The sequence below is a fragment of the Corapipo altera genome, unplaced genomic scaffold (assembly GCF_003945725.1).
Source record: "Corapipo altera isolate COAL_440 unplaced genomic scaffold, ASM394572v1 64, whole genome shotgun sequence".
Classification (NCBI taxonomy): domain Eukaryota; kingdom Metazoa; phylum Chordata; class Aves; order Passeriformes; family Pipridae; genus Corapipo; species Corapipo altera.
The window spans coordinates 3206285-3225630 of NW_020884893.1; the positions used below are offsets into that span (position 1 = coordinate 3206285).

Consider the following 19346-nt stretch of genomic DNA (forward strand, 5'->3'; position numbering starts at 1 on the left):
CTGTAGTTATTAATGTGTCACAAATCATAGGCTTAGATTGTCTAATATTATGGGAAAATCTACTAGAAGGAGAGAAAAATAAAGGAAACTTCCAGGGAAATTGATTAAAGGGAAATAAGATATTTGACTCAATTAATGGAACAAAATACAGTCAGTAATAGAAACTATTTAAATTCCTTAGATGGACACACGGTTCTTTAGCAATAAGTTTTGTTTGTTTTGTTTTTCTACCACCTCGGAATATCTATTATAAGAACAAGATTTTAGTCTCCTTCTCTCGTGCCAAGTGTAATTGTTTGCATTTTAAGGGATTCATGAGCACAGCTTAGTATCAGCAAACATGGATTACACAAAACAAGAACTGTGACACGCTTTGGGAAGGTGTAACCAAGATCCATTAGCATAAAAACTGGGACAAAGTGCAGGGGATACTCCTAAGCCTCACACTCACATCTCACAGACACTTGCATGAAGCAGCTTTTGGCTGCTGACAGAATGGAGCATAACAAGCTACATGTGGCTACTCTGGACTCCCTTCCATCCTGCTCCTTCTGGACAGTTCAGATGAGTGGAGACACAACTCCAGATGTTAAGGCACCCTGCTGGAGCTACCAGATATCATGACTGACCTGCGCCAACAAGTCTGAGGGAGATGGAGCCTCATGTCAAAAATCTCTTTAACACCAGAGACCACTCACTGAGAAACGAGCTCCAGGTCACAGTGAGAGGCAAATTACAGCAAAGGAATGGGACTACTGCTACAGAAATTGTCTTCATGGTTTGAAAATAATGGTCTACAGGTGTCAAAGCTCTCCATGGGTGATCTACCAAGTGGCTTGTTGTTTCCAGGGCACCACACCTACAAGACAGTGTTTTTATACCTACCTAAGCAATGGCCTGTTGCTACAATTGCCAGAGGGATTTCAAATGCCTTTGCCTCCTCAGTGGGTTCAGAATGAATCAACAGGCAACAGGAGGAAAAAAGGCCGCGAGCTGCTGAATGTGCAGGCTTGTCTGGATATGAGGTCCTTTTTAAGGCACAACTGATCATTTAACAACATATCACCTCCTCGGTCCTCCCACACATCTGCCTGGGGAGGAACTTGCTCCGGATGATGCTTTGAACCCGTGAAATCCCCTCCTAAAATCTGTCAAGTGCTGAATGTGACACAGATGAGGTGGAACCGAATCACCCTGTGAAAAGCAGATACTTCACAGTTCTTGCTTCATTGCAGCTCATAATGATCTGCTGACACCGATGGGAATTCTCTGCTGGGATCGGCTCCTGCCGAGGAGAACACTCAGATGTTCTGTTGGTAGCAACAGTGCTCTCAGGGGAACCCCACTGGTAGGGAAATGGCCAGTTATCTTAGAGCTGCTACTTACTGAGGCTTTTCCAGCGGGATATTATTAACTGCTACCAGACAGGAGAGATCGTACAGAGTCCCTGAGGAAAAGGGTTCTCAGGTGGCCAGGTCAAAAAAAAAAAAATAAGAAGAGCAAACAAAGGGGAAAAAAGCCAATCCCAGCAGCACATGAAGGTGGGAAGTAGGACAAGGAGAAAATGTCACATAGCCCTTCTTGGGAGGGCACCTGAGCTTACCTGAGACTGACTGTGAGCTCTGTAGCATGTGCAGATTGTCTGGGAGAAGCTGAGCTTACCATTGCTAGTGAGATTCAGTCTGAATTACTAATGCTGGCTGAGCCAACTGATGTTTATAACCATCTTCCCAGAACTGGGCTGAGATCAGGAAGTGCTACTGAAATGCAAAAGCAGTGCTAAATATGCAGCATACCCACTGAATGGAAGAGGCTTCTTTCTCCAGATCACTTTGTACTCTGCTTCCACAAGTTTGGAAAAGCACAGGCCCTAACATATCTCTCCAAATTCCATATATCCAGTATCCCAAAAATAAAACTTTCTGGTTTTATCTCCTTAGGGATAAAATACATTTTTTCTTGTAGCTTTGCTGTCTGCTATGCAGTCAACATTTTAATACTTTAATTATGAAAAAAAAAAAACAAAACAAAACAAAAATAAGCCACTTATACCGGTATCTTCACTCTTGGCTTTTTTACATCCCTAAGACTAATCAATGCAAAGACATCTCAGAATAAAAGCCTAGACATCTTAATCTAGCCACTGCCATAGCAGTCATTGCACAGGCAAATTAGTTGCGTGCATACAGTTCAGAAAAATGTGATTTATTCTTTAAACCGTGACCAGATTTCTGGTTGAGTGCCCTGTGGCGATGGGCACAAACACAACGTGCAGTTGTGGAAGAGCCCTAGAAATGCCTGGCTAACTCATATTTGCTTTTCCTGAGGAGAATTTGAGTCAGTGGGGGGTGATCTGTGGGACACCCTGTGTGACCATCCACCGTCCGCTCTGGGCTCGTGCTGTTTTCCTGCACAGTGGGAGTAGGAGTTACACCTGGAGTTTCCCCACCCAAGTAGCTCCCCATTGAACGCTTCCTTTAGCAAATGGACCTTTGTTTCAGCAGGGACATGTTTGGGGTGGAGGCCACTATTGTTTCAGCCATCTGGTCCCATAAAGGACCGTGACTGTTTCCTATGGAGAAAGGTGGTGGCTACTCCCACCACTCTCCCTTTCCCATCACAGTGCCCAGAGATTTGCTCAGCTGCTTAAATAATCTGACAGTTGGTAGCTTCTCATAACCACTGCCAAGAGATCATACGTATCCATCACCTACTCCTTAGCCTTGGTTATTCATTTGTACTGTTTTTTAAAAAGCTGCCATCAATAATTCACTCTCCAGTTTGATTTCCCATCCAAAACTGGTTCCTCTCTCATTCTAAGCAGTTGTTATTTAAGTTAAAGCCTGCATCTCAATAAATAACACTCACACATGAGAAACACTTCAGTAACTTCATATGACTTATGGCAAGACAGGTTCTGCTAAAGGGGTGAGTCATTCATTAAAGGGAGAGGAAAACTGTTCATTAGGTATTTGTGAAATCCCCAAACTGCCAAAAAGGCACCATTTACCAACAAAAAGCATCACAGGATGCACATGAACCAGCAAAGTGGGTGGAGCCCTTCCAGAAATGACTGTGACACGGGGGGCACCTCATCAGAGGCCTCTCTTTCTCAGGATCCAGTACGTTAAAATGCGTGGGAGGTGCAGGTTTCTCAGCTTATAACTTAAAGGATTTGCAGTTCAGAAATCAAAACTGTGAGTTTTCTTGTCCCTCAGGGGAATACCAGAACAACCTGTGCTTTCCCTGCTTCAGCCTCCTGAGCTGTGCACCCCTTAGCACTGACAGCTAGAAAAACCAATAACCAGAATGCACCTGAGCCTCAAAATCAAATCTGCTCCTCCAATTCAGTTGTGTTCTGACACAGCTCAGATCAGAGGGCTGTGGTCACTCCTTTGGCAGATAGGACTGGCCACAGTGCTAGGATCTGTCCCAGGTCTGAATTCAAACTCCCAAACCACCTGCCAGCTTGTGGATAATGAGCTCTGATTGTGCCTCCTCTCAAACTAAAGCCATGGCCAGGAAGGCAGGCGGCTCATGCACAAACAGGGAGAATGCATGTGTGCCATATACACACACCCACGCTGGCTCCCTGCTACCAGTAACCACCTGACAGCCAGAGGGATCCGGCAGCAACACACTAATAAATAAACTTTGCAAAAGCCCCCAGGTCCTGTGCTGTCCTCACAAGCTCTAAGCACCTTGAGGAGCCACCAGCCACACAAGCTCCTTTCAGGACAGGGAGCATATACAGGTAAGAGCCACAGGTCACCTGAACGGCGGCACAGCCCCAGCCAGCACAGAAGGGCAGGGCACCAGCCTGGAGCCAAAGGACGGGATGGTCGTTGTTGCAAGAGAAGGAGCCAATCTCAGGGATACTCACAGCACTCTATGGGGTTGGATGCCGCCTGCAGGGAGATGATCCTGCCGCTGGACTCGGGGATGTGGACGCGGAAGACGAGCCGCACGCGGGTGTTCTTGCGGCCGATGTCGGTCTCGCCCTTGCGCAGCTCGATGTCCGCATTGCGCAGCTTCAGGATCCCCGCGCAGTCGATGCTGCAAACACACACTGTTAGCTCGACAGCCCCGCTCTCCCACAGCCTGGGGACGGGTGACAGCCATGAGGACTGAGCTGGTTTGCTTTGGCCTCTGCGTTAGGAACACCTCTAAGTGCTTGCTCTGTTTAGGATCTCGACATCGACATTTCAGCACATGAGAGATCAGAGAATCACAGAATATGCTCAGTTGTAAAGGACCCACAAGGATCATCAAGCCCAACCCTTAGCCCTGCACAGGACCATCCCCAAGAGTCACACCATGTGCCTGAGAGTATCATCCCAATGCTACTTGAACTCTAGCAGATGCTGCTGGACCTCTCCCCACTCTCTGGCAACAGCAGAAGCCACTCTCCAAACATTATAAGCTCAGGTTTTATTTCCCTCCAGTGCTAAGCAAGAGACTGTAGATGGCACAGCCCACCCCAGGGCAGGGGCCTCTACCACCAGTTCTCCAGACAGCCCAGTGCCCAGGGACTGCACAGCAGCTCTTGCCTGCACGTGGGCAAATTAGTTCAGCTCCATGGGGAATCACAGCAGTCAAACCAGCTAATTACAGAACCACCACTGCATGCACCATCCAGGCACATTTCCCCCCTAGTTTGTAAAGCAAGCATGAATTCAACTCCACAGCAGGAACCAAACTGCTCTCTCCTCTTTTTGGACAGGGTGGGTGGTACTGCTAGAACTGTGCTCTGCAGCCCAGTCCCAGAACATGTCCAAAGCCCTGGGATGTTGTTCCTAGCCAAGGCAAAAGCCTGGCAGAGCAGAAAATGGCTCTCTGCTCCCATTCATCCATTCACGTGTCCCTGGACAGGAGCAGGACTGAGTAGCAGTGAAAGGATTTGGATTGCTTAAATCAGCACTGCAACTTAATATTGGTGGACTTAATATCGCTCCTCAAGAGTCCAGTGTAACCTTGTAAACAAGCCTGTCCACACTAGGAGAATGTGGCAATTAATCTCTACAGAATCTGAGATCTTTAGCTCAGCAATAGTCCTCAGAGGGTGCAGTGAGCACTGTTACTAAACAGGCACTGCCAACCCATTTTTATATCAGCTCTGAAGACACATCATTTCTCTTCTTTTGATATGAATTAAAATCACATTTGGGGAGGCATAAACCCCAAGCTGTTTCCTACACCCACACGGTTCCTCGCCATTGCATATGTGCAGAGGTTTATTACTCCAGGGCTCCTTGTTAGGAATGAGGTATATTTTCTGAAAAAAAATATGAAGAAAGAATGTGGATTTTGCGATGAAGTAGGGGGGCTTAAAAATATAACTGCTCTGCCAATTTTATCCTCTGAAGGATGGAGATACAGCTCTTCCCTCTGCAGAGCAATCACTCTCATGCTGCCTGGCACACATTCAAGCCTGAAGTTTCAGACTGGTGCCCACTTCATCCCTCTGCCTCCATAAAACTGGTAGGAGTAATACAGACAAGATGTGCCTGTACTTGCTTTCCTGTTACCTTATTACAACAGTAGAGAGCAATTTCATGGCCAAAGCACTTGGCTGAGTTCAGAAGAGATGTTTTCTCTTCCATTAAATGTTGTAAAATGAATTGTACACCTTTCCTCCACTGTCTGCTGCTCCTGCTTCTCACTGTCCCCCTGCAGCATAAGAACTTGAGATTCAAGTCTTGTTTCCTTAGTGCAGTACAAATTCATTCTGACTTTGACAATGATGGATTACTGCAGGGTGGTGAGACACTGACACAGGATGCTGTGGATGCCCCATCCCTGGAAATGTCCAAGGCCAGATTGGAAAGGGTTTGGAGCAACCTGGTCTAGTGGAAGGGGTCCCTGCCTATAGCAGGGAGGTGGAACAAAATTATCTTTAAGGTCCCTTCCAACTCAAACCATTCTGTGATTACAATATAGTCACTGCAGCAACTGGAATAAAGAGTAAAAGTGCCTGCACGGTCAGCTGATGAATGGTAACTCCTCAAGCAGCTTTAACCCAGGTGCTTGTACCTGCTGCTCATGGTTTTGTAAAAAGGGTCTTACACTTGTGTATCATCCCAGTGTGTTGGACAGAGAGTCCTGCCAGAGCAGGTTGTCATTACTCATTTTAGTGACTCCTTTCCAAAGAGAAGGAACTCCACATGCCAACTTCATCTGTCTCAACTTTGCTAATAAAAAGAAACACACTTACGTTGCTTTCATGTTGTTTTTGGGTTCCAGCGGGATCTCTAAAACTTTGGTGTTGCCGATGATTTTCTCGTAGCTGGTGGTGGTGACAGTTTTTCCCGTAATGCGATGGACTTGGTAGAAGGCGTGAGGTTTGAGTATCCTCTCGTCTGCTGTGCCAATGAAGATCTGCAGACCCAAGGGTTTGTTCTCCATGTACCCGTGAAGCTGGTAAGACACCAAAAAAATTATCATCACACACAGGGCTTGCCATGCCTTCAAGTCAGGAAAACAAACAGATCTATAGACATGCACACAGACACACAGATATATATACACAGATAGATATAAACACACACACATATATATATATATATATACACACACACACACATAGATATATATAGATATATATATATGGCATTGATCCACTGCTCTTTGAAACTCATCCTTCCCCCAGTCAGGTTCACCTTCAGCCATTCATCTTGCACTGCAACAAAATACTACCTGTACAGGTAGAGGCGGCATTTTTGATCTGAGACTGAAGAGCACAAGGAGGTCTTAGTCTACCCTGGAGACTGGGGTTTCTAGGCCTCAAGGACACAAACAGACTCTTCTGTACTAAATAACTTTTTTTTTTAAACAGCATTTGCTGCAAGAAAGCCAGAATGCCTCCATAGGCCAGGAGACAAGGAAATTTCTCCTTCTTTATTAACGTTCAAAATTACGAATCAAACCATTCTAAATTTCTCACATAACCAAAAATGAAAACCAGACATTTATCTACCGCATAGCCAGTGATGTAGCTGAAAGGGAACTTTATGGTCTGAGACATGCTAAATTTGTTTTCAATTATTCTGTCCACATACAAAACCTTGATGAAGCCATACAAAGCAAATAGTACTGGAAGATCAGAGAAAAGGAAGATTAAGCTAATGGTATTCATGGCCAAACCAGGGGTTTTTTCCTTTTTTCTTTTCACCAGTCAGCAGGAGGTATCTTTGCAGAGAAGGATTAATTCCCCCCTGGAAGGGGACCACATGCAGCATCAATGCAATCCTGGCAACCTTCCTTCAGTATGGCAAATGTAAAGCGACACTCACTCTTCTGAGCTATCATAACTCATCTAGCACATATTTTTGAGGCACACAAAGACAGGGTCTATGCCCCAGAGACCCTACAACCCAAGGGCCCAAATGTACAGCCTCCACTTGCATGAATAGCCCCATTGAAGTCAACAAGCCTTAAGTAGGGGTTGTGCAAGACGGAATTACAGAACCCAGCCCAGGCACAGCTCAGACACCTCCGATAACTCACTCGCACAAGCGCTTTGGGAGATGGTGAGGAGGGAAAATCGGGTACAAGGCTTTGTGCAAACATGTCAGTGGGCTCTGGGAGCGAGGGGGAGGAGGAGCAGAGCTGGACTCCAAGCACAGGGGTTGGTATTGGAGAAGCAGCGTTGCCAACAATGTGATAAATACCACGGCAGCCATGGGGAGATTTAGAAATGTATAGAGTGTATAGGAGATTAAAGGCAACAGAGGCCAAAATGACAGATCTCCTGGGAACAGGCATTAATGTAGGAATCACCCCCTGTTGATCCATGGAGGCCCATAGCCCAGGTCTACTGGGAACTGCATGGAATCTCACCCCGAGTATGGTACTTTCAAAATCCAAGATTTCCTGGCCTTCAGTGAAAAGCCATTGTATCACCAAAAGCCATCTTTAAAGGGGAGGGGGGTGGGGGGAAGAGTAGTTTTTAAGTACTGAGCATGTTTATTGTCATGCCTGACAGAGTAATTCTTTGTGGATCCAGCTACATTTAGAAGAGGATTCTTTGGACAGGAAGGGTTATTACAGTGACAGCAAAGCAGGTTTTGCTTGACCCTCTGTCCTGGCAGAACAAAATCCCAGAGTTATAGGTGGGAGACTGAAACGGAGGAAAACAGATAATAAATTACAAAAGAAAATCTGCCCCCAGTGAGCACAGTCAGTAGCAGCTGTAACAGAACTGGCTACATATATAGTTTTTAATACTGGCCACCTTTAAAAGTAATTTTAAGTGGTGTTTGTTCATGTAGAGAATCATTTCCCAAGGCAAAACTGTTCATGGTCGTCCAATAACGTGTATGGCTGTGAGTGTGTGTTGTATAAATGTACACAACTTAAAAAAGAGAGGAACTGATTGCCTGTTCATATGGCAATGTTTGTATTATCTCCTGGTCGGAGGTATAAAACACCCAGTAAAAGGCCTCCTGGTCCTCCACAGGACCAGATTTTAAATCAACTGTTTGATCAGTGGAAGAAAATAACATATTTTTTTTGGTAATTTATGACATTATGGCAATGTTTTTGGATGACATCATTGTAAAATCCAAATAGCATTATAAAATGCAAGGATAAAGAAAAATATATGTAAAAGTCAAGTATCCCCATTTGAAAGGGCGTGTCCTAATCTTGAGCTAATTGGTTATGTTTTCAAGGCTATAGATGATCATTTACCATAAGCATTTCTATCTACCTTCCACTTGCTAAGAACACATCAGGGTGACTCAGAAACAAAAAATGAAGATGGACAGCCCAAAGAAACACTCCAGAAACTTTAAAATCAGAGTTTTACACTCAGCTCTGCCTCCAATTTACCACATAGCTTCGATCATGTCATAAAACCTCTCTTTTTACCAATACCAGGGGAACAGTGATGTTAACCCTGCTCTGCAGGGACAGAGTTAGTATTTTGTGCTGCGTTTTTATAAAGAAAAATGTACTGTGAGCTAGAACAAAAGAACACATTAAAGCTATGCTTCAGATATATGTTTCTCCTCAAAACTGAACTACAAAAAACTGCTGCTGTCAATAAACACTCATCTCCACTATTCCAGGCAGCTGCTTTAGTATTTAACCCTAATGCTGATCTTTTCTTTGGCGAAGCAAAGAAGGAATAAATTGGACCCTTAAAATTTGAGAAGTGAAGATTTAAAACGTTTTTTTAAATAATAACTTTGAAATTCATTTTTTCCTTCCATAGCAACAACCAAGCTGCTCTAAAGTCTCAGTTTTTCGGTGCTGCTCTTCTGCCCATCTCACAGGGAGGGAGCCAGCGGCTCCTCAAAGCCACAGGAGCTGCGACAGGACCAGAGCACCAGCCCCACAGCAAGGTGTGCCTCCACTCTTTCTCACTCTTCTTTCCATGAAGAAAACGAAATCATCTGGATTTCAGTTTCAAGAGAGTGAGAATCGAGAAAGATTTATGAATACAGAACTCTGGGAGGGAATATTTTTGTGTATTATAAGGTGACCTACTCACAATAAAACTCCCCCAAACTGTATACAGATCAAGCTGGAAAAAAACCAACTCCTTTGAGTCACATTTGCCACAAGGGAAAAGAGAAGCCAGACATGATGTGTACCTTTCCATACTCTATTTTGGGATTTTAAGATCCTATTTCTTTCAGTTGAAAGATTTTTCTTAAACTTTGCTTTTGCCTAACTCTTATAATATTAACATAGCCAGACATGGGCTGGTCTGTGACCTGAGGAAATGCAAAGCACTTTGGCAGATAAACAAATAACATCATTCAGAAAACAAGGAGACTTTTCTTGTTTGGTTTGCAGCTATGATTGGGTTTCTAAACAAGATGGAAATGTGCAGCAGGATTAAAATCATCTTCTCACCTCTGCATAAATAAAATTCATTCATTCTGCTCTCAATGCACGGATCAATACCAGTCAAATTTGGGAGAAGGGGGATTTAAGTGTCATTTTCAAAAAGGCAAATGTGTGATTCTGCATGCAAAAAATTGAGCAGATGTGCCTTTAGCTGCTGTTTATCAGCTGCCCAGTTACCCACCTGAACACAACTCTTGTGACAGGATCAGCAATCACAGCCATCGAGACCACACATCAGGCACATGAAACATTTTTTTCTCCTGCACTATTTCAAAACTCAGGTCTTCTCACAAATTGAGACCCCAGCTCAAAATACAGAGCACTTAAAGCTGGAGTTTAAAATTCACACCTAAATCAATCCCTACCCCAGGGTTCAGACAAACCAAACCCTTCAGCTGGCATTGCCTTTGGCTGGGGGGGATTTAAAACACAGGGGCACCTTTGCTGTGCTGCATGAAGAGCAAATCTCTTGGCACAGGTGAAGCCTGTAACACTGCTTATTTATGCTGTCTGTTAGCCAAGGGATAAATTGACAGCTGAGTTGGAAAGCAAGGCAAATTCCTTAAAGATTCTGTAGGTGGTGACCTATAGATACAACATATGCATATACAGGGGGAATTTAGCGCAACCATTGAAATTTAAAGCTTTCAATCTTGGATATGTTTTCTCAAGTTTAAATATTATTGTATTTTATCTTTAATTACATTATTAGCAAGAGAAAGGAAGATTCACAAGAAATAGGTAAGACAACTTTTTTAATAGGGAAGCCAGGGCAGAGAGGGGCAGTGATTTCCCAGGTCCTGCAAGGGACAGGCAGCCAAAGCACAGTGAGAAACCCAAGCTCTCCATCCCCTGTGCCCTGCCTTGCTGCAGGGAATGCCTTTCTCATTCTGCAAATGGCACAAACAGGCAGTAGCACCACTCACCAGCTGCAACACCTCAGTTCCCACTTCTATTGCAGGCTTCTGCCTTTGCCTTTTAATTGATGGGTTGCAGAGCTAAATTTTCTGGGGGATTTCTAGTTTAGGTGTTGCACATTGAAACTCTTTGTGCAAACAGTAATGGGCTTTGCAAGACAAAAGCAGGAGCACCTGCAAATCTTACTGGCATCTTTGAAGAGCCCCAGTAAGAGCCTGTGTGATACAGATGCCAATTGCCTTAAAGAGTGCAAGGGAGTAATTTGTTTCCCATTCATCTCAACAGAGAGATTCCTGTCAGGAATTTAGGTCTTTCTCCCGTGGGAAGTATAAAGCTGCATCTTTAAAGCCGATTGCACGCATCTTCCTGTCTAGACAACGCAAGCTATCGCCAGAAGGAAAATATAAATTCGGGGAATTAATTTGCTAGTCTTGGTGATTTTATTTGCTTGGAAGTAATCAGCTCTTTTGCGTCTTTCAGCCCACTGTAACATGAGGCTTGGTCCATTAACCGCTGTGTATTACTTGCCCTCTCCCTGTGGAAGTCACTCCAGCTTCCCCCAGCGGGGTGTGCATGTGTGTGGTCAGCCCCGAGCACAGCGCGGCTGATTCAGACACACCATCCCCGGCCGGTAGTGAAAAGTGGGAAAACAGGGCCCAGCAAGCAACATTTAATTAGAAGCAAATACAAAGCCGCGTGAGAAATCGCTTCCTCCTACAGTTTCCCCCTTCCTGCTGTACACAAGGAGATAAGAGAGCCCTGAAGGGCCGGCCAGGAGCGACACGCGGCTGCCCCAGGCAGGAGCCACCGCTCCCCAACGCCCACCTTCCTCTACAAACAGCGAGAGCCTGCACGGGTAAACCTGTCTCTCAAAGCTTCTGACACCACAAACTATTCCCCTGCTCAGCCTCTTCATCAGCCCCGGGGCTGGTTTCCGTGCCAGTGAGCGTTTTCAAACCCTCTGCTGCAGACCAGAGGAAGATGTCCTCTTTGGAACAGCCCCAGCTTGGCACAGCACTTCTGTCATGCCTGCCCAGCTCCCTTCCTGGTGCAACCAACTTCATGTCTTGGACTGGATCATCAATCCCCATCATTTATACTCTTTGTGGCAATTTCAAGGATTTTTGAGGAGGTCCTTACTCAACAATACTGTTCCCAAGATGGAAAATGTCCCTGTATTGTCTCAGGGAGAGTGGCATATCAATAACTGTCAGTGATTCAGACAAAGTCATCCAGCCACTGTATCATGTAGCTGCTTCTCTGTCCACTTCACTTAGAGCTGACATTGAGCAACAAAGCTGAATCTTGTCACATGTTTTTGTTCAATTTAATGTACTTGGGACACAGCAAAAGAACGCAAACCAGAAGGAAATCTCTGCCTTGGTTCCTTTTGCTCCTTACCAAAGCAGTCTAAAAAGGCCTCCGAAGATAATCCTTTGAACATCTGATTCTGCTAAATTATGAGTTTTTATGATACTCAGTTTTAAGTGTTTCTTATTTTGGTGACAACTTTGTCAAAATTCCAAGAACTGAATCTCATTTGCTCTGCTGCTCCTTACAGCAAATGACAACCAGACTCCCAGTGTCTTACTGGAATTTCTGCTTTCAGATGGGGTTAAAATACAGGTCTGGGACAGAGACAGCAGCTCTTGGGAGAAAGCAATTGGGGGGGGGGAGTTGCTTCTGACTGACCTTATACTGCAATGTAAGCAAGTTGTTCCCTCTCTATGCTTCAGTTTCCCTACTCCTATGAAGAGCTGATCCTGTTTTCAAGTTGCTTTGAGTACCTCAGCTGAAAGTTTAAAAGAAGAGGCATTGACTACTGCACACGTACAGGTATAAGGAGTTGGGAGATCACATTATAGCTGGGTGAAAATAAGAACTTTTTCCTACTAAGAAACCCAACTGTGTAATGGAAGCACTTCCATACACACTCGTGACAAAATATTTAAACTTCCCCAGCACGACAGAACTCGCTGTGCCACGAGTAAATCAGAGGGTGCAAATTTGATGATTTTGACAGAATTGCACTGGGGGAGTTTCTCAGCGTGGGGCTCTGCCACCAGTTAGCAAAGCTGGACCCTTGCCAGCTACTGGAGGCACTGTGGGAACCAGCCTCAGCCCAGATGGAGTAGAGCAGGGGGTGGCAAAGCAGAGCTGCTTTTTATCACCTCACCTTCCTCTGCCACAGTCAGCTCATCCTTCCCAGTGTGGCAGCCCCAGGATCATTCCACCAGGCAACAAAGCTTGAGAGAACCATGGTGACAAGGGGCAAGATGGGACAGCACCAAGAACATCTTGGACATACTCATTTCAGCCCAAAATGATTGACTTGACTGCAATGAACCAAGTACCCTTCTGCCAGGGCTCAGTGCTGAGCCTCCTGTGAAGCAGGTTTGGGGTCCAGGAACAACACTATGGCCTTTGCTCAGGCACTGGCTATTGGACTGAATGTCAGCCAGATTTTGGAAAGGATCTCGGCAAAAAAGCATTTTTGGGAAAAAGAAAAAAGAAGAAAAAATAGCAACCCCAGGAACCTCTCCCCTACCCAATTTCTTTCTCATGCTGAAACCCACAAGACAAGACATGATTAGAGAAAGAATAACTCAGGTCTGTTGGAAGCATCGGGCTTTCAACAATTGTTTCAGAATGAAATAGAGACTCTAGAAAATATTCATAGAGCAGGCAGGAGGAGTCCAGTGCCCCCTGAACAGCCCTAGCCTGGTGAGTACGATTCTCCCTCTGGACACGGGGAGACCCAGATGTGAGCCCTGGCTTGGCATGAGGCACTTCCAGTTCAACAGACACTGGCCTTGGGAGAGGAAGGGAGGAAACTGGAGGCTTAGCTGGACCATGAAGCCCATGAACAGAGAGCTCAGATGTGAGTTTACAGGACACTGTCCACGCTGTGTGAACTTCTCCTGTGGATACTCGAGCACGTCCTGAACGGGATGAGTTATGTTGGTGTTACTGCTGCACTGGAAGTGTCCACATTCATGGCAAACAGCCAGAAATTCCAGCTTTCATTTACAGCACACTGACTCCCCCATGGAACAGTTCTCCAGTGAAAACCTACATGAAAGAGTAGCCTAAATCATGCATCTGCTTAATCCAGGCATATTTCCAATCCACACAATCTGATCTGCATAGCACAGGCATCACCCTCAAACCAGTTAGTACATCCTCCTTCCCCTCACCTCTGCCAAAACTCTTTCCTGTCAAAAGCAACGTACTCTGAATTGGGCTCAAAAGTTTCAGGGAGAGCTTTTCATTCACTTCTAACTCAAAGCAGATTGGCACATGGGAAAATCCCACTGCTCTCGTGGGCTATGGGGTTCACTGACCTCTGCACCCCAACTGCACCCTGCCTGTCCTCTCAGGGACTGAGAGAGCTGCATGCACTCAGCCACATCTGGGTGACAGTGTCCCTTTCACACGGGGGGGTGCACACTCACTTTAAAGACTTTAAGCAACAGAGCATGCAACTTATCTCCAGTTAAATTCTCCCAGAAGCTAATTATCCTCACTGTTATCCAGCACTCCCCTTCTTGCACTAGTTAGAGAAGCATAGAAGTCAGCTCTTCCTCTAATCTTGCCCTGTTTTCCAGTCCAGCGTTTCCCTACACTACTTTTGATTTATTCAGCAATTTCATTTCCTCAGTGGCTTCCCTGAGCTTTCAGATAGACAGATCTCAAGGCACAGCCACATTAACAGTACAGTACTGACCTGCCATTACATTTGATGGGGTATTAGTTCTGAAGAGAATTTCCCAGATGTAGCTAAAATCCCCATTTTCATCACTGCACATTAATCCCTGCAGTAGCACATATAACAACAGTAAATATATCCACAGCCCGTGAGCTCAAAGCTCAAGAGGCCCCTACAATGATCACAGTTGTGCAAACAAGCCCCGTGGTCCTGCAGGTGAATCAGGTGTGAAACGTGCACCGGTTTGTCACACGCTGCTCCTGGGCTGGGGACAGAAACCCCTGCAAGAGCCAAAACCTGCCGAGTTCCTACTCAGTAGAAAAGGGAAGTGAAGGCCACGAGAATGGCACAAAGATGTTGCAGAGCATGAGCTGGCTCTGCCACACGAGTCCAGCACAGCCTGGACTTCGCTTTTGCTGAATGGGGCGTTTGGGAAGGTGGGAGGAAAAGGACAGACTCAGTTCCCCCGACGTGCCCTCGGCAGTAAATCTCCATGAAAGGGTTGGTTGGGGTTTCAGCAGGAGCGTGTCCCCAGCCCAGCCCTACGCATGAGAGTGTGAATCACAGCATCAAGCTGTGATTTGGTTTTGAGTTTCCATCAAAGGTTTCACTAATAGGAGAATGAATTAGCTGAATGCTGGAAGTCACATACAGTTAAAAGTCAGAGCCCCATGGGAAGCCTAGGCTAAGAAACAAGGTCTCCTTTGACTGAGAAACCACAAGAAAACACATACAGAAAAATTCAAATATAAAAGCAAAGTGGAACATACGTTTGTTATTGTAAAGCAGCTCCTGTGAGCTCCACTAACAACTCTGCCATTCCAGCCTCTTTTTAATAAGAAAAAAAAAAGGCAGTGAAAGTCACCACAATTTCAAAAGTTAAAACCCAGGGGAAAGTTGGGTCTCTGTACAGCTTTCCTGCTTTGAAGACGAGAACTGAGGAGGAGACCAGAACACAAAGGCACAGGATGGGTTAGGGTTACACTGTGCCCACCGTTGTCCTCCACTTGGGAATTAGGGTTTTGTAGCCCTGGTCTACATTTGGATGCTGTACCAAGCTAAAAAGTTGGGTAATGTATTGAATTTTTACCATTACAGGCTAGGTTTGTGTTTGGACTGCTGCCTCTATCCCAATCACTTCCATAAGATCTTCACACAGGAACAGTCACTGCCTTTGCTACTGGATGGTCTCTTCCGGAGCCTTGGCTGGAGCGGTTGGGTACAAATAAGCAGCTGTCCTTCAACTTTGGTGAAAAAGAGCAGGAAACCAAACATGCCTCTGTGGTCTCAGTGACCAGGTGGACCTGCTAGATGGCAGGTGCATGGAAACTTCAGCTTTGTCCTTGTTATGCAGGATTTCCTTGGTGTTCTCAGCAACTTACATCCCTAAAACAGAAGCCTGAGTTTCTCTGTAATTAACAGCAAGCTCTAGGTTCTTCCCAAGAGTGACTCAAAAACACCTAAAACTGGGAGCCTACGCTTCCCCATGTGACTCCAGATGGTGCCTGAAATTAGATGATGTCATGAATGGCTTCTCTCCTCCTCCTCCTGGCAGACAAAGTAAATGCCTTATTGCATGTGGTGCATCTGGCCAGAGGTTTTATTAACCAGACTCTTCTTCTGCCATGCTTGGAGCGTACAACTGGTGCAGAGCTTTGTGCACAAACTCTTGGGGCTTGACACGTGAAGAAGAGGAAGCAGCATCAGAAAGATAAACCACAAGATAAGGCCTGGAGGATATGAGATCTGCTGGTCTGTAGCTTCAGAGCACCCAAAAGAAGAAACTTGCATGCAAAATGCAGTTTCAAAAAAAAAAAAAAAAAATATTGCAGGTCAACACCGTGCTGCAAAAACCAGCCAACATCTCTTCCTCCGTAAGGTTCAGCTGGTAATTACTCACATGGAGGGTTAATTTAATGGGAAATTCTTTTAAACTCAGATTTTTTAAAAAAATACATTGTATTTTAGAAAAGGTAATCAAAATAGTGGAAGACCAATTTAATTGCCTTGCAACCAGTTGCCTTTAAGTCATGCAAACCTCCCTCAACACAGCACCCGCCTTTTAAAAATCTCTCCTATTTCATTTTCTCTGTTTGCATCTGACAAGATGCAAAAGTTAAAATTCACTCAGGGGAAAGAAAGAGAAAGAAAAAAAAAGAAACTTCGAAGCCAAATAACTTCTGACATGAAAGCTTTGGATTTTACCAGCCTCCCCCAGTTTCAAATGTCATAAAACATACAGGTGCAACTATCTCATTGCTCAGCATCCATATGAACCTTGTTATGTTGAAGTGAACACAAATCCAACAAATACTTCCAGCTTTATAATAAACCTTCAGAAAGAAACTGTCCATATTTTCCCCAGATGCAGGAACAGCTGTGCAGAGGCACATCTGCTTGGGAAACTCATGAGGACATTTGAATTTATAGTTTTAGATCCTGAAGCTTGAAGGCAAATTATGATAAAACTAGGAATATTGGATCCTGCCCCCAACAGAAAATATAAATCCCTCTTTGATTGATATTGATTACAGGAAGGAAACAAATTATTAATATTTCCCCATGTCAAGAGAAACTCCTTCATTGCAGTAAATATCCAGTTGATAGGACTACCTTGGGAAGGTAAATGATACTGTATTTGTAAGCAAACTGAGAAAGGAGCAAGTGCTGATTGGCAAGATCATTCCTACATCCAGGTAGCTTCAAACACACCACAGAGGGCTACGAGCTCGCCAGACTCAAACTAAAAAGCCTGCATATATCGAGGTATGGCAAATGTGATTGCTATTTATTATTATCCTTCACCCTTTACTCAAATATCCACTCCATTCATGCAAGTCCAGCTCAACCAAAGTAAACTAAATTCATTGATTTAACAATTTATGGCTTGATTTTAAAAGAGTCTGAGCCTGCAGGGGTATACTGAACATATGTTTGGAGTTAAGTACAAATCAACCCAGTGAAATTAGTGGTATTGATCACATGATTAAAATTAAGCATTAATGTCAATATTTCCCTGGTTCATGCAAGTCCTGAGTGTGTGAGGAACATCTGCAGGGTGCACCCCAACTTTGCTCAGGGAAAGCTGTAGCTGTGGCCAACGTGTCCAGGTCCACACATCATCCCCAGCACTATCACACCACCAGCCTGGCTTTGGCTTTCCTGCTCAGACACATGGGCTGAAACGAGGGGGACATGAGGGAAACAAGAGGGAAACAACTGATGTGGCCCCAGACGGCTACAGCTCCAAAACCCTCGTTCACCGCCGGCAGGAGGACGTGGGGCTGCAGATCTGACACCATCTACCACTTGTTTCAAATCTGAGTCTGGGAGGTCAATGAGCTACAACGAGTTGGAAAATCAGGCTTGATGTTTGTACATATTGAACCTCATGAAAAGCCTTAGTTTACACAGGAGAGTGTGTTGTCAAGGTAAAATGGGGCTCAGCTGGAATTCAGGATAACCAGGTGTCTTATGAGAGCTGGATCACAGGAGGTTTAACACATAGTCGAGAAAAGGTGATAAATACGTTGCCCAAGTTCCTAAGCGTTCACAAGCTAATCCAAACCAACCTTCCAAACATCTTGGACTTCACCACAGTTCAGCTTCAGACCCTCCCAACACGTCCACAACCACGCCCAGGTTCACGGGGTCCTCCCCTTTCAGGGCCAGCCCCCAGCAAGCCCTTCAGAAATGAACTCACTCCCACTTTTCCTCTAGGGAGATGTTCCCCAGTCCCTTACCTGGACCACGGGGTGGCCCCCGGTCGGAGCCTTGACGGCGCCGCGGCTGCCCTCGGTCTCGTAGTGGGCGCGGTGATGGGGCTTCGGCTGCACCTCGATCCGCAGCTCGTAGGAGCCAGACTGGCTGGACAGGGGCCACTCCAGGGGCGGGAGCGACTGAACAGGCAAACTGGGCAGAGAGAGGACACCCCAGTGAAACTCCTGAGCCCTCCATTTCTCAAAGCCCTGACCCCACCTCCCTCCCAGCGCCCCACCGCGGCTGCTCTTGCTGAACCATTTAGGAGTCTGCTATTAATTCCAACGACGTTATGCTGTCCTGCTCACATCTGATTACAAACTCTGCTGAAATTCAGGATGAGGACAGTAATTTCTGTGCACCCATCTCCATGCAGAAGAGAATATTTCTATTTCTTATACAGAAATACCTGTAGCAGTTTTATTTTTTAAAAGATCCCCCTCTTTTATCTAGCTTTTGCTGTGTGTCCTAAACTTTGATCACAGAATACATATTGGGAAATATTAACTCCATTTACCACTACCTACCAGTTATGCAAATTAATAACCTTTATGATTTCCATAAATATCAAAATGCACGTGAATAAAACGCTAGTGTCTTACCTGACACTAGTTTTCCTGTTACAAAAATACACAACGGTTTATAATGTGAAATGAATACACTGAAATGTACAACTAGAGCTTGCACTGGATTTCAAATCACTCTTATTTTGGGAGCACAAGCTGCTGCCAGAAACCAGTCTAGCAAGCCAAGGGAAGTCACAGCCTGTGTTCTTTCACTCAGAATTTGTGTTTAGCAGGTCAGGAGCAACCTGGAATAATGTCATTGAGGGGACAGCCTCGGTGCTGAGCAGGATGGCAGGGCTGGCAGGGTGGCAGTGGTGACTGGGAGCTGAGTCACACACTTGGCACCCTCAGTCCTGGCAGATTTGCATCACTCAGGGTCCAGCCCTGCCACTGGTGCCAGACAATGGATGGAGCTGATGAGGGGAGTGCCAATGGCTGAGATTTGGGTTGAGGGACAATTAACAAATTAACCACCAACAATAAATCACTCGGAGTTGATTGAACACTCAGTGTGACTTGAAACCGTGTCCTCTATT

General features: G+C 45.2%; 1 protein-coding gene across 2 annotated transcripts in view; it reads right to left on the reverse strand.

Annotated features, from left to right (window-relative positions):
* The window catches only part of NFATC2 (nuclear factor of activated T cells 2), an 85084-nt gene that overhangs the window by 48452 nt on the left and 17286 nt on the right, over positions 1-19346 (reverse strand). For both annotated transcript variants that reach the window (XM_027646185.1, XM_027646187.1), the window contains exons 3-5: positions 18229-18397; positions 6215-6417; positions 3884-4056 (exon numbers count right to left, since the gene is read on the reverse strand). In XM_027646185.1, the coding sequence (XP_027501986.1) occupies positions 3884-4056; positions 6215-6417; positions 18229-18397 (545 nt within the window). The remainder of the gene's footprint in view (positions 1-3883; positions 4057-6214; positions 6418-18228; positions 18398-19346) is intronic.